The sequence below is a fragment of the Amblyomma maculatum genome, chromosome 1 (genome assembly GCF_055883805.1).
Source record: "Amblyomma maculatum isolate TAMU_Amacu chromosome 1, ASM5588380v1, whole genome shotgun sequence".
Classification (NCBI taxonomy): Eukaryota; Metazoa; Arthropoda; class Arachnida; order Ixodida; family Ixodidae; genus Amblyomma; species Amblyomma maculatum.
In genome coordinates this window covers 332,746,872-332,771,082 of record NC_139344.1, presented here as the reverse complement: position 1 = coordinate 332,771,082, position 24,211 = coordinate 332,746,872, and the positions used below count along the sequence as shown (strand labels likewise).

At 48.7% G+C, this 24,211-nt stretch overlaps 1 protein-coding gene across 1 annotated transcript in view; it reads left to right on the top strand.

Annotated features, from left to right (window-relative positions):
• Positions 1 to 24,211, top strand: part of LOC146207443 (uncharacterized) — a 99,019-nt gene that overhangs the window by 42,752 nt on the left and 32,056 nt on the right. The window contains exon 2 of the mRNA XM_084576814.1: positions 12,673 to 12,868. Coding sequence (XP_084432940.1) covers positions 12,673 to 12,868 — 196 coding nt within the window. The remainder of the gene's footprint in view (positions 1 to 12,672; positions 12,869 to 24,211) is intronic.

Below are 24,211 nucleotides of genomic sequence, written 5' to 3'. Positions count from 1 at the left end.
ATCACTGTGCAGTCTATAGGGACATTTGACGAAACATGCGCGTGATTCCTCAGAAAGAGCCGGCCTTAATCCGCGTTAATACGGTTCCCGCACGTAGCCTGCAGAGCCTTCGGCGACATGCATGTGCTCTCGTTGTTGCATACGCGTGTTTACGCCGTTTGGCATCCAGCGCGGTGAGTAAACTGCGGAGCAATTTAACTCCTTCCTGTACTCGAGCTGGGCGGAGCGCTTGGCAGTTTGCTTATGCCAGACACGTGCGTTCCACGGCGGAAGGCGTTAGCACGCGAAAGGCTTATCGGGAATGCCTGCTCGAGGCGTGCAATATATATCAATGCGCTATCGAGGAACGCGGCGCAGGGGCTGTTTCCTTAACTTTACGAGCCTGAAGACAACGCAGAATGTTACCCTCGCAGCGACAGAATGGTGCAATCGTTGTATCGGGTGCATCAGGCGAACACTGTGCAGTGTTTAGCTTACACGCAATTTGGAGATAACTGGTGATTACTTCTAGAGACAGCGACTTCTTTTCACTTCACTGGCGACTTAGACGCCTCACTGAAACTATCGCCTTGAGGCTAACGATCGTTTCGAGGGGCTCATCTTTTCAGTTATTCTTTCTTTTTTCCTATAGCATCGTTGCGGTACAGAAGTGAGAAATTCATTAGTATTCGTGATGGGGTAAATTACCTATATGAGGTGAGTAATTTGTAACTTTGTAAAGGCCAGTGAAATGGCTTAAATTTGGGGACAGCGCAGCAAGCCGTGTGAAGGAAAACGACAACTGTAACGCTGAGGGGCACAAATGAGCAGAGCGGATCAGGGAAGAAACGCAAGCTCATCGTATTCTAGTCAAAACCGAGTCTAAATCGGCACAGACAAGGATTGCAGTGCAACAACTGAACGTAAAGGATTTCACGAGACGACAAGTGCGTCATAGGGCGTAAGAGAGTCAAGTGGGCGGATGACAGAAAACTTGCAAACACAGAGCAAGAACAGCTTACATAAGACAACGCTCAGTGCATGGATATTGGAGATTGGACATAGATTGATGATGACGGTGATGAATTAAACTTAAAAAGTGTTCAACTACAAGCCAGGTTATCACAACTCGAACCAATGCCTGACTGATTTTTTTCGTTTATTCGTAACTAGGGTATCGTAACAATCGCTGGCTCGCGCTTCGTAACGAAGCATATCCTTCAGCTAAAAAGAAACACAATATCATTTTCGCGCGCCTGCGCTTCGGCTCTATCTGAAACCTCATTTAAACTTAATGGGCTCACACACTGACTCTCCTAAATGTTGGGACTTTCACCGACCGGTCCTTGTAATCATGTCGATCGAAAAATAGTTTTTTTTTTCTCCACTCATTAACCTGGCTGAGTATTTCGCGAGAATCTTTAGAAAGAAAGAAAGGAAACGGGTTTCCCGAAAGCGTTTAAAGAGGCGTTGAGTTCCGCCTTCGGTTATGTACATGCCTCTTCGCAGCCCTATCACACGTGAGAATCGAGAGTAGGTCAGCTCATAGACACCGCGCGTTCTTCGTAAGGCAATCTTCTCTTCTTATTTTTATCGACCGCTGTTCGCTGAGGCGGGGCACGCACACCTCGTAAGTCAATGCGCGGGTGTGCACTCGGAGACACTGATACATCACAGCCGTCCGACCACGCTTCTTGCGCCTAGTTTCCCGCACAGCGCTATGGAAGTTATACGGCAGACTGACCGCAGCCAGAGCGTAAAAACTGTGCTGCTTGTGTCAATTAAACCTTCACATACCAAGGGCTCTGTTTGCAAGATAATGAAGCTCTCTGATGGAGCCAAACCTCTTTCCACTGCTTGGCAGCTTCCAGAAGCCACGGCTCTCATCACATTTGATGGCGCATGATTACCAGAGGCAATCGAAGATGTTTTATGTCGTCTGCTCTTCATTGACGAAGCAGACGGAGTCGTACTGGGGCGTGTACGACGCTCAAGCGCTCTGTCGGGTGCGTTGAGCTACGCATGCGCTATCGAAGCGTTGCTAGTGGCACTGTATATGCTCTGTTTTATGCTGCGCAGTGCAGTGCCATTTTGAGAACGCGCCTCGTATTTGCGACGACAGTGCAACATGAAAGAGCCATAGAGGTCATCATGTGCCACACGTTATAATAAACACGGCCTGATTACTTCAGCGAACAAGCGTCCAAGTCAACGCGCACCTTGAGCGAGGTCGCACTCGCCAGTCGTGTGCGGACAAGATCATTAGGAGATATGCGTGTTCATGCGCGAGGTGGCATCGAAAGACGCCATTGTGCTTGCCTGTTTGTTGGGACATAAATGGGTTTAGCGGAGTATAGTAGGAAGAATTTGTTCCTGCTGAAGAGCGATCAGATAAGGCCACCAATCATACACTTCAGACTGACAAAATATTAGTTAGAATCACGTGTCGAAAAACATATAGCGCATAACTGCTGCTCGTTAAATAATGTGGGCCGGTATATAGGTGGCGGTGTCTGCACATTCATGCGCACTCAGTATGTACACGGGACCTGCTAAAGTCACAGTGGCTTCAGTGCTGCTTTCATCACAGATTCTTCACTTTTATTTTGTTATCAGCACAAATTTTATTTCCATTCGCATTATTTCTTCCCATCTCATTTCACCCACAGCATTGACACGTTAAAAAGATTTACCTCCTCGGCAGTCTTCCTTCAGATCCAAATGTTCTGGAATAAGTTCCTTTGTGTGAGCGATTTGATTCCGTTTCGCATTTCTTCGTAACATGGCAGCGCAATAATAGCCGTGAACTGTCTGCATACCTAAACTATACATGTGAAGATCTCCAATCAAGGGAGAGAAAAGGAAAGGTTTGGTATAGCTCTGGTTTGGTTTGTGGGGTTTAATGTCCCAAAGGAACTCAGGCTATGAGAGACGCTGTAGTGAAGGACTCCGGAAATTTCGACCACCTGGGGTTATTTAACGTGCACTGGCATCGCACAGCACACCGGCGCCTTGCTTTTCGCCGCCAACGAAAAGCTGCCGCCGAGGCCAAAATTTATGTGCTCGACTCCCCGGTGGTTGCTTATCCGAGGTAATTGAGCCAAGCGCAGAAGAAAATATGTTTAGGTAATGCATGGTTAAAGATTGCAAGATAGCGAAACTTATAACCTTGGCCGCGTCGCACGTCCAGAGATAAAATGCACCTGTCGCGGTCGGTCATAATTTTAAATTAAGCAATTTAAATATTTTTGTCATAGTTTCTAACTGTGTCAAAAGGCAAGGCCAGTCCAGAACTGGTAATCTTTTTCTCTTGCTGAGGTGTGAATTTCCAGATACAAATAACCGACAATGCGCGGACCAAGACTAGGGTATGCAGGAGAACATGCTTAGAGATGATGACGTGCTGAGCATGTCCCTTAAAAAAGCTCTAAAAAAACAAAAAAAAAAAAAAGCTGCCAAGGGCGTTAACTGAGAGCCCACGCGTAACGTAGCTGAACTTCATGAGCCAGAGAATAATAAATATCTGGAAGAAATCTCAGGGAAAAGTGAGAATTAAAGGAAAACAAAATGAAGGAAAGAAGGAGAAGAAGAAGCAGGAAGGAACGTTTGCACATGTGTTGAGCTCGAGTTTCTTCCCTTTCCCTTCCCTTCTATTTTTCCCACCTCCCTCCCTCTTTTCTTTCTTTTTTTTTTTTTTTGGTCATTGTCACCATCAATACTAAAAGCGTTCACTAGCACTTGATAACCTTGTCTCAGACATTCCGCATCGACACCGAGCTGACAAATTATGACAGCTACTTCGCCATACGACGCCTATTTAACGACCGCTTAGCTGTCGCCCTTTTTGGTCCACACACTCGTATACACAAACACTCAGAAGAAAGCGGCTACATCGGCGTCGCGCCAAATGCTAACGATGCTTGCGTTGAATTCCCGAGGTAGGCGGAGCACAGCGAATCACAGCTGGAGAGAGCCAGCCTTCCGGACTGATAGGCACACAGAGCAGCCGCCGCCACCCCCTCCTCATGGGGCGCTGGCCGTTCTACCAGCGTCCTTGCCCGATCCCGTTAACCGCTATCTCCGTTCGGTGCTGCTAGCGCTGGCCAAAGGAGGCGGTATAGTAGAGACTGCGCTGGAAAAAACACCGCGCTCGGCGCTCACATGCCCACAGCAGAGGCTGGACGGAGCGCAGCCTTGCCAAGGTCGCTCCGGTATGCGGCCGCTAATCGATTCGAGGGCTTCGCTGGAGCCGCACGAATTCGCCAGCGACCACGGCGGCGGCAACAGCAACAGAAACACGTCGTGGTTCTCAAAGCGAGCGGCTACTGATTGCGCATACGACGGGCAGAACTCGCCGCGTATTTCACTTTTACATGTCATGTTGTTTTATTTTTTCTTGTCGTACAGGGCAGCTGCTGCGCTGGTCGTTGCATTGTTGTTTCTTTCCGGCCCGTTAGGGGCGCCAGGAGTTATCGCCCTGCCATCGCAAAGACTCGGGCGTGGTACGGAGATAATCTGGAAAGCGCTTGTAGTTAGATCGAGCTAACTATCTTATGTCCGGCGCTAAGTTGTGAGACCTTGGACGGCACTTGGTCAGTTGCGCTCTATAATACAAGCCGAACTGGGCGTTAGGAATTCGGTTGGCCAGTGGGCCTTCATTCTGCGTCTTTATTTTTCTTTCATGCCGGCTGCGGTATGCGCTGTTCTTTGGTTTTGTTTTAATGGTAAGCCTTATTAGCAATTTGTGCGCTCGCAGTCATGTATCAAGTCTGGTCGACGCGAGGCTAACCAACAGTGAAATAGAGAGAAATAGAGCAGCACTCCGAGAGCGGCCTAGCGAATAAGGCAACAGTCTACACGTATACGTGTAAGCTTCCAGCGCGAACTGCCCATTTTCAAATTGGCTGTCCTTCACACATAGTATCAGTGTTGTTTTTTGCCACTGCTGTTTTCATTTTTTTTTCTTTTCAAGTACTGCCTGCTGAAGCAACGCCATAACCAGTTATATTCGATTTGTAACATCTGTCTGTGTGTCGCTTTTGAAGAAGAGAGCACAGCACAGGCAAGGCACGAAAACTCTTGCTGACACAAATTTTAGCGTCGCGGTAGCTTCCGCAAACGAAGTTCGGGACCGTTCTGCACTGAAGCGCAGATGCATACATAATCGATTACACGAACTTTCATCTCTTTATTGATCCACTCCCTGAATCTATATCATGTCTCCGTTCTTCATAAGGTGCTACATGCATCGAAAGAAAGCAATCGAAGCCATCCACGAGCCGGAGCTCTCAACCGTCGGTTATACGCACGGTTACGCATCTATAGCCTACGCGAGCATGCCCAAGGTTGCCTTACCCTCGTGTGCACCGCCCACAAGACATCGCGACAACTTCGATGATCTTCATGACGTACGCGTGCGGAGCAGTTGCGGGCCCATTACCGCAGGATGTCATCGCACAAACGACTCCGTGAGCACTGCTTTGAGCCGTCACGATCCGCCGGCCATCATCGCCGTCTGATGCACGGTCGATTGCGCAACGAAGCGGCTACTGTTTCGTGTCCCACCGCGGCGATTCTTATATGGTGCGTCGAGGACGCGGTGTGCACGTACCGTGATTCCACCTCCGGTTCGGCCGTTAGAGATGCCCGAACGTCGCTGCGCAGAGCAAATACGCACCATGTGATTAAGAGCGCGCTCCAGTGGTATGTGCACCGTATAGGCATGCATTTGTTGACCTCAATTGCTGCGCGCTTTTGTGCACATCCGCCGAGACACTTGGAAAAACCAGTGCATGCGTTTGTTACAGGATGCATGTGGTTACGTGATGATTGCGAGTTGCATTCCTGTTACTCTTTAGCAGCGTCAGCGAGCTCGTGCTCGTCGCTGTTCACGATGGACACGAAGGCGTTGCCAAGATACTTTGTTGGGCGAGTTGGTACTTATTTATTATTAATTTAAACAGCGCGAACACGAAGACAAAGGACAAGATAAACGGTGTCTTTTTTAAGTAATCTTTTTGTGCAGCAGGTGAACCCAGGGGTTATTTCACGTGATTGTTTCGTTTTCTTCATGTTTTTTTATTATTTTTTTCTGGGCCTTGGAGTAAAGAGCTTAGGCATAGTTGTGAGTCAGCGCTTGTACTGTGGCTTTCTTTTATCTTGTCCTTTGTCTTCGTGTTCGCGCTGTTTAAATTAATAATGAATAAGTAGGCGTTGCCTTTATCGGTTCCACTGTCTCCAACATCGGCTAAGGTCGCATACCTCTTCAGCGTCAAAATGCACGTCCCCCCCCTTTCTGGGGTGGCGCAGTGGTTACGGCGCTCGACTACTGTGCCCAAGGAAACGGGATCGAATCCCGGCCTCGGCGGCTGCGTTTCATTGGAGGCGAAACGGAGTGGCGTCCGTGTGCTGTGCGATGTCAGTGCACGTTAAAGAACCCCAGGTGGTGGAAACTTCCGGAGGCCTCCACTACGGCGTCTCTCATAGCCTGGGTCGCTTTGGGACGTTAAACCCCACAAACCAAACCAAACCAAAATGCACACTTACGGAAGAATATAAAAAGCGTATATGCTTTGCCACAAAGCGGTACTTGATCAAATAAATGTACCTACTGCATCGTGGACGCGCAACAAGTAACCGCAAAGAACCGAAGCGTCATCTTCTCGAAATTGACCAACAGATTTGTAGATTTGAATCTGCGAAAAGCGTATACGTATTAATTCCCCGCAACCCCTTTATTTACCAAGTCTGCATGTTTTATGCCTATATGGTCCCGGAGTCTGCATGTATCTGACACGGGGTTTTTTCCATAAACCTGCTTCGACTGGCACTGATCGCACTGTTAGAGTGGACGAGAATCATTAACTATAACTGCGATGACTTACAATCGTATTTTAGTTCACTGACAGCTACAGCTGTAAATTTTTATATACCATGTTAACTCTTTCTTATTTTTGTCAATGCACTTTTCGCTTTCTGCGATATAAGTTACTTTGCAATGAAACGAACGACATGAAAGCCATTAACAACGCCGAAAGCAGTTAACGAGGTACCAATTACTGCCCGACTGAGCCGGGCAACTTTAATCGCGTTACGCACTGCATAGCACGACCTTGGCAGCAGTTTATGTGGCTCGCCCGTTAGACGCGTTTCGAATAAACGTCTTTCATGCTTTCGCTACTTACGTTATTCCCCGAGTATGTCAGCCAAGCTTTCTGGGCTCCTTTTAAGGGTCGCACACGCACGCGTATACAATCTGGCAAGTGCGGTAGTTTTTACGCGTTTCCATATTCCGAGACTACCTCCCCACTTTAGGCACCATTTTTGTCCCACGGCCCCCTCCAGTCACACACGTAACAACGTTTACATGCGTAACTTTGTACTTAGCTCGTTTCCACGTCTCGGCATTGAGCGCGACAAAAAGCAGGGGTAACCGGCTACTACTTGAGCATAGTAACCGGCTACTACTTGAGCATACCCCCCCCCCCCCCTCTACACATATTTTACTTCTTATTTCATCTCCGTGAGCCGAGCGTTTGTCTTCGGGAGGGGCGATAAGGAGCAAGGTCTTTCTCCGCGCCCTGCTGTTTCATGGGAGACTGGCCACCGGGAGAAGAGAGACACGCGCACTGGATGGAAGCCTTGATTATAATGATTCCGACCTTGCTGCCGCTTGGCTGCAACTAGATACATGGCAGCCGCTGTAGATATGTGCACGCCGTGCGAGCGCAAGTGCATGCATATAAACTGGACGCTGGCAGCAGTGTGGTAGAAAAATGTCGCTGCTCTGAGCGCCAAACTCGCTTCCGCGATCGGATTTATGACATGGTGACCGAGATGTGAGGCGTTCTCTGGCAATAAATGCTGTAATGGAAAGTCAGAGTGCTAATCGACGTCGTTACTTCGATGTACTGTAAGAAAGTATGTGGATAAAACAAGCTGGATAGGAAAGTGCAATTGTGCATGGGCGTATACGTAAGGTATATAGCTGTTGGAATACTCCTCTCACACGAGCGGACCCCTGTGATCACTATTTTCTTTTTCTTTTTTTTTTTTAAATGAAGCACTGTTTAGCTGTTAAAAACGAGCAACATGCTCAACAACCATGAATTTTAGGAAGGCCTCTTTAGCATATGACAAACTCTTACTCTTCTGCGCATCCGTCCCTGGTTTTTAGTAATAAGTACACATGCTTTCAATATTTATGTAATGTCAATATTACCGAAACTCCGCGGTATTTACGCCCAGTATGTAGCAGGTGCATTCAGCTCAGTTGCGACTGTGATGACAGAATTAAAAAGTGCACCATTAAATTTCAAGCAGTGCATCTTGGATTAAAATCAGATGAACTTCGTCAAATCCGCGTTCCGTAAACTCCTTACGGCAGTTATTCATGGTGTACTAAACAGCGCGAAACAAGACTACAATAAAAAAAAAAGGAAGAGACAGACGAGTTATCCTGTACCGCCCCTGCAGCTTTCAATCTCATGACGGCAGGTGCAGATCAGTGAAAGTTTGCGGGCCGGTAATACGCCCTCGTTTCCGCCCCGAACTTGGCGCGCTTCCGGTGGCGAACTCATGAACCCTCTCCAGCTATATCGCCGCCGAGACAATGCGCTCACGCTGGCGGCAGCGAGCTGAGGCGGAAAGCAACTTACATCACTCTGCAAGCGCAAGCAAGCGCGCGATAGCCCGGTGTGATAGGCAAAGCGATCGGTTCCGTTTTGGCTATAGAGCCGAGACCAGCTCGGAGATCCTCGAGATCGAACTGACCGGCCGTCCACGCAGCCCATTCCATGCAGTGCAGCAACGGGCTCACCCGTAGAGAGAGAACGAAAGCTCTTGCAATGATAGCAGCGGGAACATCAACCTCGACTACTCTCTGCGCAAGCTTCCCTTCTACTGCAACCTATCTGATTTGATAAGGACTAAAGACTCCCTTTTGCTAATGACGGATAGATAAGCAGCTGCTTAGAGGGCTGAAAACGGTTGCCCTGATTTTCCCCGACCTCATCATTTGTACTGGTTCGTTTTCTACATGTGATCGACCGCATATAAACGGCCCACTTCTCCGATCACCACAGTACGCCAACCCACTTCCCTATACTGCTCTCGCCGAACGCGTATATGTGGCTCCTGCCCGGTCCTCCCACGCAGTGCAATGATTCCACGTCGCCGGTTACAAGGCTGCCGCAAGGCAGATCTTTTATCATTGTTCTTTTTGCAGAGAAGAAGGTGCGTGCATCATCGAGCCTGAAAACGAGAGGCAGTGCTGTTGGTATTCGGTGGAAAAGTGTTACAGGGCGCGGCCGCTGGGACATGGCGCCCGGAACGAAAGAACACAACACTCTAGAAAAGATTCGGGCACAGCTTCCTCACCTCGTCTCGAACGCGCGCGGCGTGCGGCTAGCCAGGAAGTAAGTGCCGCCCATTGAACGTAGCCGGGAAGAGCTGCAGGCATCAAGAAAGTGCCCGGAAGAGGGGCTGTGATGAATGAATGGATCGATGGAGACCAGACAGAAACAAAACAGTGGAACTATGGTTAAAGAGTTCTAACGAGCAAGGGAGTATGCGTTCGGTCGACCGTTCGTTCATAATTTATTAAAGCCTTTCAGCGTCGACCTGCTATGCATCCGTGACCGCCATTCTTGGAGAGACGACGAAACGCGCAAAAAGGAAAAGAGAGGAAGCATGGTGCGATTGCGTAACATTGTGTTCTGAATAGCGAGTCACTTTTGCTTTCAGTGTGTACACCATCGATTATGGGGTCTGGTTCCAGCCTACTTGCTTCGTCTTTCGGGCCTTTTGTTTTCTAGGTTTGAGTGTCGCGACGATCAATCACGGCGAAACGCGGGAGTTGCAAGCCCATTACGCGAGGCTTCGACAGCGCTCCGATAAATCGCTTCTGTACCTTTGTTGTGCATTTATGACGATAATGAATGCAATGGTTGGAAGGGACGAGGCACAGAACAACGCGTGGCTGGTCAAGTTGAGCTGCAAGCTGGTCTAACTGCTTCTACTATTCCGTTTTGTTTCGCGTGATTCCCACATATCGCACATCGAGACGAAACTTACTGAACATCGCTCGTGCACACACAAACTAAAAGTTATATGAGACCACGAATTCATTTCAAAATTCTGCTGTGTAAAATGCTTCTCTTCAAAGGCCATTCCAGATGCCCCCTCTTCGCTAAGAGAGAGAGAGAGAAAGGTAGGATTCAAAGCTGCTTATTAAAACAAACCGTCCGCGTATACGCCTTAGAACGATATCATCATGCAGTGTAAAGAAAAAAAAAAAAGGATGCAGTGAAAAGTGTTTTTGTCCTCATAAAATGGCAGTAGTTAACCACAAGTATAATATCTAAGCACACGAAGTGCATGGCATGTATTTCAGGTGGTGTACAAGTAATGGTTTTGTTTTGTTTATATGGTTTAAGGTCCAAACTGACAGGCGTGATGGTCACCGTAATGGAGGTCTCCAGAAAGTTCGACCCCCCCCCCCCCCCCCCCCTCCGATATTCTTTAACGCGCACCGACATCGCACAGAAAACGGGCGATACTTTAGGAATGAGCAACTTTAATGGCCAACTTCTCTGTCAGTGGAAACATTGGTGCGTTAGTGCTTTATTTTTATTGTATCAAACCAATTCGAATCATGACCACGTAATTTACTTTCTTCAGTTTGATTACCAACTATATTCTCTTCAACTAGACGAGGCATAACTTGTCTAATTATTTTCACACGGGTATACCCAATTCACCAGAATCAAATTTTCTCTCATTCGCCCACATGCATGTCAGGCAGTAATAATACCATTTTCGCAAGTCATTGCAAATCGTGCAAGGACTGATATCGCAGAAGCGGTGCACGTGTATACTTGTTCACACCAGCACATATAGAGGCAGGGGGAGACGCCCTTCGGCGCTCAGCAACCTGCGAGAACAGCGAAAGAGCAGCCGCCTGTGTCCGCACACCGTGCCCGTGCTCTTCAAAGGGGAAAGCGAACAAGACCGAGACGGGCCTTGGCCCCGATCGCTGTCCGTTCGCTTTTGTCTTCACAGGTACCGCCGCCGTTTCGGTGGCCGGCTATTTACCTGTCTCGGCTTCTTGCAGCAGTACAGAGAAGCCGGCGCTCCCGCGTTACGGAGCACGCGCGCTGCGCCAAACGCGTCGATTGTCAAACCTTGACGAGACCGCGTCTGCTCAGTGAAGGCGCGCCGTAACACGGCGCGTTTTGGCGTCGCTTTACGGAGGCGTGTTACGTGAAAGGCTTATGCATTCACTTCCAAGTATTTGTAGGAAAATTTTGCTTTATCTTCTGTTTGTTTGTCTGTTTGTAAGCTGGCGTCTTTGTCTCCTCACGAAGGCTTGCACGCGCTGGCGAGAACAAAGTGTGTGAGCGTAGAACGGAGAAATTCGAGTCGACCGCGATTGATAGAACAAGTTTATAGTGCAAGGCTTCGTAAACCCGTTTCGTCCTTCAGTCTAGCAGGTAAGGTAGGTGTCGTGCGGCAAGGACTTTTTCTTTGCATCTGTGCCTTATGAACGAGGTAACGGTAGCCGCCTGCATGGTTTGGCATCAAACTATTATTCTTCAACGTTGCCCACAAGGCACACATCTGAATGGCGACAATGGCGATAGCAGTGGTCATCTGTAGTCAAAGAAAGAAAGAAAGAAAGAAAGAAAGAAAGAAAGAAAGAAAGAAAGAAAGAAAGAAAGAAAGAAAGAAAGAAAGAAAGAAAGAAAGAGAGAGAGAGAGAGAGAGAGAGAGAAAGAAAGAAAGAAAGAAAGAAAGAAAGAAAGAAAGAAAGAAAGAAAGAAAGAAAGAAAGAAAGAAAGAAAGAAAGAAAGAAAGACTCCACCAATGACTCAGTTTGGCACTCAGTCAGTCAATTATCAGTATGTAAATGAATTTTGAGATATAGCGCTATTGCCGTGCGCAGCAAGACAATTAGGAAAAGAGCAGCATGCCTGACATAGTTACCTACGAAGGCAAAACTCGTTTTACACTTTAGGTTATACAGACAAAAACAAAAGGAAATGAAAGATTAAGTGCGGTATTTATAATAACAGTGTATACGTAAGCTTACTCTTGTGGTTAATTAATACGTGAAGGGAATGAGAAAAAAGGTCAGGAAATTGGACAAGAATGTTTATAAAAAGGCAAATGGTAAAGGCAGAGCAGTAAATCATTGAGTTCTCCCCCCCCCCCCCCCTTTTATCTCTCTCTCTCTTATTTTGCTTAGCCTTTTCTTTTTTGCTTTTGCGCTGGATTCCTTCACGCACCACAGACAGTGAACTTTACGTGTTTCAAGGAACGTATAGGTGACTCACGCAGTTGCCCACGTATGCACATGACATCTAATACGTACTCAAAAACAAGTCGCGCAAAGCCAACACAAAGAAGCGCACCCGGAAGTGGTTCGCTTCCAGCACGGTCGCACACGGGTCGCATCCGATGCAAGCGCGGGCATGGGCGGCTTTAACCGCTCCGCTGAGCAATCTCGCGACAGCAGCATTGGGCGCGGGAATCGGCGACAGGCGGACGCGGAAGAGATTCGCCCGCAGATGGGGTGCGCTCCGCGTAGTCCCATCGCTCGCATCATTAAACCACCGCTCTTGGTTCGTACTACATGCATGCATTCCCGGTCGTACTTTGCTGCCTGTCCTGTGAATACTTCTGTTCTTGTAGTTGTTTCTTCGTGGTGTGTTCCAAGTCGCTGCACGGCACCTCTCCGCAGATGCGGCAGTCTTCGCAACAGCGGCACTGCCGCTGGGCCGACGCGGCCGTGACCTTTGCCGGCGAGAGCATAGTACGCACGCCTCCCGGTGCAATTCCGGAAGGCTGTCCGCTCATCATCATCATCAGCCGAACTATTCCCGCTGCAGTGCGAAGCCTCTCCCATACTTCTCCACTTAACCCGGTCCTGTGCTAGCTGCTTCCACTTGACCTCTGCGAACTTATTAACCACACCCGCCCACCTAACTTTCTGATGCCCCCTGCTACGCTTTCCTTCCCTTGGAATCCAATTCGTTACCTTAGCAACCATCGGTTGTCCTCTCTACGCACTGCATGCCCTGCCCACGCCCATTCTGTCCGCTGTAACCCAGCAATTTCCCGCCATAACAGATGTCAAAATTACGGAAGGCACACACAAGCATCGAGATGCGGTAGACAGTTAGGTGGTTGTTCCAGGGAACCATACACTCCCGCACCGAAGCGCACTGCATTCGCACGGCATGCGTGCACGGGGAATTATTCCTTTATAAACATCATTTTCCTTCATTAGCCAGACGCTGAAGTAGCTGAAACAGAAACAAGCTAGTTTCCTACCACTGACGCAGGTATAACTGGGGCGGCCGCAATCCGATAATACGCGCGGTCGCCGCCATGGAGGAAGCGGGAGGGGGGTGAGGGAAGGAGCGGGCGCTGCCCAGCTGCGGAGCTGGCCACAGGGATAACGACGCGAAACGCAGGAACGGGCGCCAAAGAGCTGCGCTCTAAAAAGCACGTCGTCGATTCATTAAAGTTGGCTTTCCCACACTGCGTGCTGCCCCGAACTGGCGTCACTGGTCGCTCAAAAAACAGGGATAAAGCACTAAAATTGCATGTTACTGATCTAAAGATGCATGTAGTACGGCAACACGTTCTACTGCGTAAACCATACTAATTATGGCCATAATACAAAGCTTTAAGGAATTTCTGTTCGGCTATTGTGGGGAATGCAGCATAGCAGTGAAGCCGACTAAACATTTATGAAAGGAGTCTGCTTCGCCGTGCATACGAGAAGCCCGATGGTATCTGCATGCTGCCGTATTTACTCGCATAATGAACGCACAGTATGGGAAGTGCTCGTTTAACAGCCGCTGGTGAAGCTAACACCATGCCGGCAATCATAAATTTTGCAGATTCTATGATTAACGTAACAGGTGCGTCTACCACGCGACCGCATCCTTTGTGAGGGTAAATACTCTATTCTATGTACGAGGTGCTGAGCTGCGAGATTCCGGAGCGTGCAGAGCGCGCCAAGAGCGCGACAGAGACGACGGAGCAGCCGTGACCTTTGCGCGACGCGGACAAGCATCATTCACGGCCGAAAGCATTTAGCGGATCGCTGCTCTTTCCGGGCGGCTTTCCCGCTGCGCTCCAGGCGATGATCAGTCTCCCAGAAGCGGAGGAACGGCGGTGAGGCCGAGAGAAAGAAATCGAAAGAGTCAAAGAAGGAAGGAGGGAAAGACGGCGGATATGTGAACAAGCACGTCGCGCCCACAGAAAAGATCTCGCTAATTCGCGAACGACTCCGCAGGCTGCAGCGCGACACGAAAGACGACGTTTTTCTTTTCCTCTTTTTTTTTTTCTTTGGATTTTGTTTCGTGTCGCAGCAGGCACAGCTGTACGCGGAGTCGTTTACTTGCAAATCCTTGAGAAGTGTACTGTTGAAATGAAAACTGACAAAAAGGCAGCATCACCGAAGCTGTAGGGACACAATATATTGCTGCCCTCACTACTCCACCCGTCTTGGCCCATTTCAACCCATTCGACAATACTGAACTCCGCACCGACGCAAGTGGCCATGACATAGGAGCTATATACTCGTTCAGCGACACGGCCGTACAAGGGTGATTGCGCTTGCCAGCCGCCTCCTCTCAACACACGAACAAAATTATTCTATCACAGAGCGAGAGTGCCTGGCTCTTGTCTGGGCTATTATAAAATTCCGCCCTTATTTGTTTGGCCGCCCTTTTACTGTGGTAACAAACCACCATGCATCGTGCTGGCTTTCCTCTCTAAAAGGTCCTACTGGCCGTTTGGGGCGCTGGGCGCCACGATTACAAGACTATACCTTTTCCGTCGTCTACAAATCCAGCCGGCTTCACCTTAATTTCTTTTACAGGAATCAAAAGTGGGTATATTTTATTTCTGTATCCAGCAGTTACCCACAACTGACTGGAATCGGAAAGAGCGGCTTGCACGCATGCCTTGGCGCTCGCGCGGTGCTTCTTGTAGCACCAACAGAGGTACGTCTGAAACAGCCGTAATCCTGTGGCATGTAATAAAACAACCACATACTACTACTACTACCATCGTACATCGGAAACGAAGCTCGTCGCCAAAGTCGGCGTGATCCGTTGCTCGCAGGGGCCCCTCTACGGTTCAGGCGTTCACATATTTCAGCACCGCGATGCGTATACACTCGGTCCACCCATACGCTCACACGCAGGCGTGGAAAAGTGCATGGGGCCGTAATCTCAGTTGGATGGGCAGGACAAGTCTCTAAAAGTAAATGTTCAGAGTGTGAAATCACCTGTAGGCACTTAAGGCGCCCACAAAAAAAAAAAAAAAAAAAAAAGCTCAAAAAAGGAAGAATGGATAGAAATCCATGAAAAAAAAAAAAGGAAACATTTACTGACCTATAAAGAGAGAGAGAGAGAGAGAGAGAATAAACTGTGCTGGATGCCTAACGAAAGCTAAAATTGAACTCTATGCGAATGGTTACAAATACTAAAATAAGCATAGAAAACGCTAAGGAAAACTATCTAAGGCAATCAATGATGTTCGCTAGTGAAGTATTGACCAGTACCGTGGCAAGGCCTTGCCAGGACTGTATACGATGAAGTTTATTCATGAAACATATGGATGACGTGCTGTTAGTTGAAGTTATAAAGCACACAACCTTTCTTGTTTTAACTTCCTCGAAATGAAATGTTCCTTCCTTTATTTTTTTGTCTTCGCAATTCGGCAGAGAAGAGCAACGTTTCGTTAACGTTCTCTTCTACACGTTCGGTCTCTTAGCGCCAGAAGATTTTAAAGAAGTCGATCGACAGTTGGTATCATGCTCAAGCTTTCGGCGCCAATGCATCGAAAGCTTTCAAAGTGTCAGTTGGCAATGTTGTTTTGCTCGTTCGTCCTTGTCTGCACATTTTTGGGCTGCTCTGATATCATCATCGCAACTAAGAAGGTTGGATACAATAATTTATTAAGAAAAATATTTAGCACGAGTAACCGCCTGGTCAGACAATTGCTCAACTTCAAAAGCTATGCCCTAGCTTCAGCCATGACATTTTTGATTTTGAAATAAATAAATAAACAAATAAATAAATAAATAAATAAATAAATAAATAAATAAATAAATAAATAAATAAATAAATAAATAAATAAATAAATAAATAAATAAATAAATAAGTCCCGAAAGAAGTGCAGCTTCCTTCCTTTATAAAGTGTTCGTTCAGCCTCCCGACGCCTGCAATCATAAGCAGATTCTGGAAACCCTCTGCCCTTTTTTTTTTTTTTTTTTTTTTTTTTTTCTGAACGCCCTGCTTTCCGCGGCATTATAACCGCAAAGAGGCGGCTTCGTCTACTCTTTAAGCCTGTGCCGCCGCACACATTACGACCACAAAAGGAGACTGCGCGGAGTCCACGGTTCACTGCCCAAAGTGATGCGCGCATAAGGCACCGGCGGAAACCAGAGACCAGGCCTCGAATTTTTCAGCTGTCACGGACCACTGCCTCGGCGTTCCCGGCTCTTAACCGAACCGCTCTTTATCCCCGCCCCAGTACTTGGTTCCCACCGCCCCATCTCTCACCGATGCACCCTTCCACTTCCTTCTCACTCTGTCTGCCCCCTACAACCCGTTCAGGCGTAGAGTTGTTGATGATGTTACCGTTGTCGCATTTTATTTTACGACCTTCCCTTTCCGCCAGTTCTGGCGGGCCCTTGCCAACACTACCTTACTTCCGCCTGTGCAAACCGCCGCCCGTTCCTCCTCTGGGCAGGCGGTGATGCGCGCATCCTTTCAGCGTGACAGGCGAGTAATTCGAGAATAATTACGAAAAAGAAGAAACACCCAGCGTTTCACGCTTGCCAGGCCAATCCAGCCTCTTCCTTTGCGCACTGCCCATCTAACCGCTGCAGTCTCGACGAGGTCGTAGCGTTCAGGCTCCAGCAACTCGTACGAAAATGCGGGGCAAAGACCACAACAGAAAGCAAGGTTTCGGCAAGAAGAACAATATTCTGAGGACAGCCTTTGTGGCGGGAAGATGAGCACAGCCAGTGTGCGGCCCTTTCGTTCCGGATGTCCTTTCTCTTTTTCTGTTGCCGTATTCCGCATATGCGCCGCGCATGCCTCACACCTCGGCTTGTTCGAACATCTGCTGTGTAGTCAAGCCCTCCACGACCGCTCATTTCGTGACGCTCACGATGATCGCCTCACAGATACTGCAAGTTATAGGTTTAATATCTTGAAACTGACCGTGAAATTTCCCGTGAAGCTGTAGTGGAAGACTCTCGATTAATTTCAACCGCCTGGAATTTTTTAATGCGAACTAACTCATCGCAGCACGCGGATGCCTTATGCCTTTCACCTCCATCAAGATATGACTGCTCGGTATAGCGACCACGGCCAGTAATACAGACTCCTATGCCCATGCATTTTAGCTCCCCTTATAACAAAATTCACGTGTTCTACAGACCAAAAGGTACACCAAAGGTCAGAAAAAGCAACTACATTTCACATCTAACCAGTACTGCTTTTAGAGGTGACATGACAGGCCGGAACAGTTATTTGTTCTTCAAGGCTGGCGTCTTCATCTGTGAAACTCCACGAAAAAGCTACAGCGAATAAAAGAAACTTCGGAAGCGGAGTTGCTCTGACTGTATAGTCAGGCGGACGTCAGCGTTCAGCTCAGCTGCAGTGCGCAGAAAAACTGATCGTTTTATAGCTTTCTGATTCATGACTATACTTCGTCTCACAAGATGTTTGCAGCACTGCGAAAGGCAGAGGCACCCCGGTCCAATCAGGATCACGCGCACTACAATAGGCAATTGTGCTCCTACGCGCCTCTCGCCCCCCTAGTTGGCGGGGTTGACATTAGGAGCACAATTCTCTAATATTGTGTACAGGGGCGAGATGCACTTAGGAGCACAATTGCAAGGACTCCTCCGCTTTTCGCAATGCTGCAGATATCTTGTGAGACGAAGTATAATTCTTGAGAGTGTGCAGCTTTCCCTGAATTTAGCCATAATATCCACACCCCTCCCCCTTTACACACATACATGTACACATGTTGACCTGTAGCCATGCACTGTGGCAGCCTGGAATATATTTGCAGTGACCTCGGAACTAACTGCACCGCCTACGAGAAGCAAGAAAATAAAACGTTAGTGACAAACAAAAACCCTGGCCGAACCGACTCTCGGTTAGACGATTGTCGATTCCGGGCCTCCCGCAGCGCGACAGCCTTGGCGAAACGACAATATAAAAAATAAAATAAAAAAAGAACCGCGCAGCAGCACCAGCTCTGTGTTTGCCTGCCGTGTCAGTTAGGGAAAACAAATTATCATTACGGCATTTGCATGCCGGACCCGCCCTGGCGAGTGATAGCCGCCATCGGGATCAGGGTAGCTGTTTTCGCATTAACAAGCGGTTTAAATGGCCGCGCGGCCAGCACAGTGAAGGCACCCACCACTGCCGTGCCCGTTCCGAAGGAATCTAGGGCACGCTGCTCGCAAAGTAATTTCTTCGCGCCATATGCTTGCGAGTATAGGTTAAACAAGTCTGCAAGATCGTTTAGCTAATCGCTCACTCGTGGGGACTGATCGATGTTAGAACAAGAAGGACCGCAGCGTAAAAATGATACTGACAAGTGAATGGATCACGTAGTTCCCCAGAAAGGGTGAAACTGAATGTGTGCTCTTATGCGACCTGGAAATGACGACTAAAACTTCCTCGGCTCCTTATGGCATTTAACGTACCCGCCTTAATTTCGTGGCACCTTCTTATGCTGCACATCATGCGCAATACTGAAGGCGTGATGCAGGTAGCCTCGGAATGGAAAGGAATACAATAATTCTATCCACGATTGCGCTGTACTGATATATACAGGCACATGCACACTAGTGTCTTTTTCGTTCCCAGGTCTATTGATGATTATATTGTGGCAGGAACACCATTTGCAGCAAAAAAAAATAAATACGGACACCCCCCCCACACACACATACACACACACACACACACACACACACACACACACACACACACACACACACACACACACACACACACACACACACACACACACACACACACACACACACACACACACACACACACACACACACACACACACACACACACACACACACACACACACACACACACACACACACACACACACACACACACACACACACACACACACACACACACACAAGCGAGCGAGCACGTGGACGCACGCACGCGAAGGCACACAAACAAACCGACCGAAGTCACGCGCAACGCATGCAAACTGCGACCACGCTGGTATAGTGGTGGTCAGGTCACAGCTGGGGTATCTACCACTAATCGTTAAAGCATGGCCGTGGTGAAGCCGGGCCCTCGTGACGAAGGCAGCTCAATTGGTTCCGCTTTCGCTTCCGTGATCATGGAACTGGCGCCACTTGCTGACCGCCAGCAACGAACAACGTGTAACGTAATGGGGATAATTTTTTGGTTGGTTGGTTCATAGGAAGGGAAAGGCGCAGTATCTGTCGCACTTGCTCTGTGGACACCTGAACCGCGCCGTAAGGGAAGGGATGAAGGTGGGAGTTAAAGTGGATAGAGAGAGGGGGGGGGGGCGTAGTGGAGGGCTACGGAATAATTTCGACCACCTGGGGATCTTTAACGTGCGCTGACATCGCACAGCACACGGACGCCACTTCGTTTCGCCTCCATCGAAACGCAGCCGCCGAGGCCGGGATTCGATCCCGGGAACTCCGGCACAGTAGTCGGGCGTCTTACCACTGCACCACCCCGGCGGGGCAAGGATAATTTTTTAACAAGTGATTTCGAAACAGCAAACAAATCAAAGGCTCCATCTTCGTGAACTTCGTGATTATAACCATGCTTTCACATTTCTGCAGTGTAGATTCCACAGTGCTCTCGGATTTCTTTTTTTAATAATTTAGTATGAATGGAACAACCATTCCTCGGCTTTTGGTACTGCGACCTTAGGCTCAGTGTTGGGTTCAACAGCAGAATGTCTTAGCTTTGCTGAGGGTGAGCTTTTGCTGTGACAGGATGGCCGTGAATGAAGGAAAATAGGACGAGAGAGAGAGAGAGAGCTTGGAGATCACTGCAAAAGGTCTCAGTGCATGCCGCGGACGGTAATTAATCTGGCGACTGTAGTAAACGTGGTGACGATGATCAGTTGGTCACGAAATTAATTGGCGAAAAAGTGCACCGCACTCGACGGCACCGTTAGGTGTACGTCGTGGAGGAGGTCAGTTGTGCACTTTAACAGTTTTGCGTCATGAAACCAGTGTGAAGAAAAGAACTTGCTGACGTATGCGCTGCCTCGGTGGTAGCGCAGCATACCGGCACCAGGGAGAGACCTGCGAAAGTTCGCCTCTGTGCTCTCTGCATGGTTCGGCACCATGTTTTCCTTGGCACGCCGACAACGAGGGCTAAAATCATTTCATGCTTAAAACTTGCTGGAACAATAAGTCCTCGTACCTAGAGGTGAGCGACGAGACATCGCCACATGTACCCCATGAACGTTTTTAACGTGCGTGTTTGCTGTGTTGTGCTGTTAGGTATTTTTGTTAGTGAGACAACAATTTTTTTTTCCATGGCATCCCTCCTAAATAATTGGAAACTGATGATGACTTGCATTGTTTATTTATTTATTTTTTTGAAAGGTAAAGTTGGCAGCTTATTGGTGTTATGGATGAGCTCAGAGACATGATAGGACCTAAATATGTTTCTTTGAATATAATTCACTACACATGCTTTCTGCAATATAGCCTGCATTGCGTGAAGTCCCAGCAAACTATAAGTGGACCGTCCCCATCTTAGTTCGCCTTCCATGGGTAAGATATGGAGTATTAAACTAGGATATGCTACACAAACGCATAACTTAGTACTTCCGCATCAACGCATTAATATCGGAAAGCGTCCGTAGAAACGACCTCTGACCCAACTTTTCACGCAATGATCGAGAACCAAATATACAGAATTGCCAACTCAACACGCCTGAAAACCACGTAATGCAGACCGTTTGACTTGCAAATACTTTGCAAAACACCGCCCCTAAGGGCAAGGAGCCGTTTGTGTGTAAAGCTCTCGCAGTCTGTCGCCAAAGGAAACCACGTAAACGTTGACTCGCCTTGTCGGCAGGGCGCAGGAGGAGAGGGAGTCAAGGTAAAATCACCCGTAGACTGCTGCGCGCGGTTTCTCCCTGAAACACGTTTTCCAGACGCTGCGTCCGTACGCTTTCACGCCGTCGACAACGACAGAAAAACCGCCTTGTCCTCATCACGTCACGCATGCGCATGTACTCCACTCTTTCACTTCCGTGCAGCGCTACTTCACCTTTATAGCATCGGAACGTTACGTTCGTCCCTTTGTAAGCACCGCAATAGATAAGTTCAACGATCGAATTCCTTTAGCAGGCACTCTTACGGCAGATCGCTTTCCGAATCCAGTAAATTAGGCAAGATAAACTTCAAAGCGAACCATATTTAAGGTGTGTAAACAAAGGTGTGCCCAGCTTAAGCAAAAACTACAACCTGAGGCATAATGGTACTTTGTGTGAACATACCCTCCTTCTCATGACTGCACGAGTTTCGGGCTGTGAAGCGCTGCACGCAATTAGTCGAACGGCGCGCATAAAGGCCCGCTGTTCGCTCGTCAACGCCCCGTGGCCATTACTGGCCAGCTAGCAAGGGCTCACAACAATGGAGCCAGTCACGCAGCATGAGGCGCGAGCGCGTATTGATACGAAGTGTAAAAGGGGCCCTTGACGGACTCCGGGAGAAGGGAATTCGGTGTGCTCCAGTTTGACCAAAGGCCGAGGTGTTGGCGCTGACGCACAGATTTGCCAGTACAGAACGCGGTGAAGTAGTGCGCTGCTGAGCAAAGAAGCCGTTAGATGACATCAGTTAAAAATCAAGGACACTCAGCTCAGAATTGGTGCCCGTATCAGGATTCCGGCCTTTGTGTATCAAGGCCCCAGCACGATGCACGTTCCTCTGTTGTATGTGCATGAAGCTCGATATTTTGTACTTGTGGCAAATACTATATTACTGCATTATGCCATCACATATATTTACTCTCCATTTCTCTATCTGCCAGCGCTAATAGTAAACTTGATGCATGCTGCTCCGCTTAAACCACTTAGACTCTTAAACCCTTCCAGTATTTTATGTCGGTACAGGTATCTGCCCCTTTCCCCCTTACGTCACCTATTCCCGTCCACTCCATTCATCCATGTTTCACATTTGTCTCACCCACTCACGATTGCTTTCGGCTGGCGCTGACACCTGGAAGACGATGGCAGATCAGCTTTTGCAGATAGTTCAGTTCACAAGATAAAACAATTTAATGCCTTCCCAAGTATTCCGCAATCGCTCCAGTTCAGGGATTAAAGTCACCACATAGCCCACAAGGCAACTGAAACATTATTCTTTTCATAACCGCGAGCAGGACTCCACACTGACGCCCGGAGCTGCGGGCGTTAATGGCTACTAAATTATGTTGACATTTACTACTTTAACCAGCTTTACCAGCTAGTTAATGCCAATGACCATTAAACTGGAACCGTTTTACTGCACACTTCACTGCACACAGGCTAGGTAGGCTCAGCAAAAAAGGCCGTATAAGTCCCCCAGCGTGGCCTCCTACACCGCATGCAGTGCAAACACGCGAAGCATTCCGTGCACTACGAATATCGGGGACAAGCTGCGTAAAGGAGAGCGTCCGTGCCAACGTCGCGTCGACGACATGAACGCTGCTCCCGATCCTCGCACGTTTCGTGCACTCCGTAATGGCCATTGCGAACGGATGGCCGCGGCGTGGTTTCACGGCGCGCCCCTCCGCAAGCCGGGCACTCGAGTTGTGCCTCAGCTATAACCACTCGCGCGGCCAAGACCACGACGCTGGAAAAACTCTCGCGCCGATTATCGACAGCCGTGAGAAAAGTAGGCCAGCTTACACAGCGTCTGGGCGCGCGTTGGCCGGCTAGCATGCATCTATGGTCACACCTCCTCTCCCCCTCTCCCACCCACCTTTCCATCCATCCCATCTTGCTGCTGCTGCAGCTGCCCGGTGCTCCACTAAAGGTATACACGCTCGCACACTTTCTCCGACGCGACCTCCGTTTTCATTTTCATCACTCGGTATTTGTTTCGTGAGCTGCTTCCCCTTCCGTTCATAAGGCGATCGGCGCGCCGACACAGACAGCGGGCCACAGCTGATGGACAGCTTCGTGATGGGGTCGCGTGAATTACGCTCGCCAACTATGTGGCGCGCGACCCGCAAGGCGGGTCATTATTAAAGCGAACCCTTTCATGCCACGTGCGTACACTACTGTCACCTCTGGACATCGCTGCGACCGACACAGACAGCTAAAAAAAAAGAAGAAGAAAACAGAACAAGGAGAGAAAATGGTAGTGAGAAGGGTGTAATAAGGTCGCGAACGACGTGTCTTCGAAGGCGGTAGCAACAACGATCTTGCAAAGACACGAGAGTGCACCTGTGTTTTAGGCAAGCGATTTTCTGCCTGCTTTGCACATAACACCGAATAGCGGACCATAGGATTTCCGGAGGCGAGCGGGGATCTAGTTGTGCCGTGATGAATCACATCACAGACACATTGCGCTAAACTAGAGTCACTGTAGACTAAACGCATACTTACCGCCATCTGACTTCCTGCCCTTCATTCCTCCACTTTCTTCCCTTTCTGTGAAAAACGAAGAAAAGGCGATGTTGTCAAAAGGTGGCCTTGCGTGGCGGTCCCGAGAAATTATTCATTTTATAGATGACTTACCCAAATGTTCCCAGGTGCGGAATCACGCGGAATCACGGTAATCGCGGCATCATGCAGGTTTCAAGAATAATGTCGTGCTTTGCGTGCTTAGTCAGTAAGTATAATTACTCCCTTATTACACTACGTAGCGCCACCAATGGCACCAATAGAGACGCTGTGGCATTGGCGACCGGCTGAGACAGGCCCGAAAATGACAAGCCCGTCTGATTTTCGGGCCATGAGCCCCGACTCCTTATCATATCTTACTACTGATACAGTCCTGCCGACTGAACCGTGCACATCAAGATTACGTCGTACTACCGTCGCTCGCGGGCCAGCGTAGCCTCGGACACTGCGATAAAGCCAGCAACAAGCGTGCATGCTTTGTCATGAGTGTTCGCAGCTTTGCAGTGCTCTTTCGGCGGCACAGAGCCGGCGCTTTGGGCCG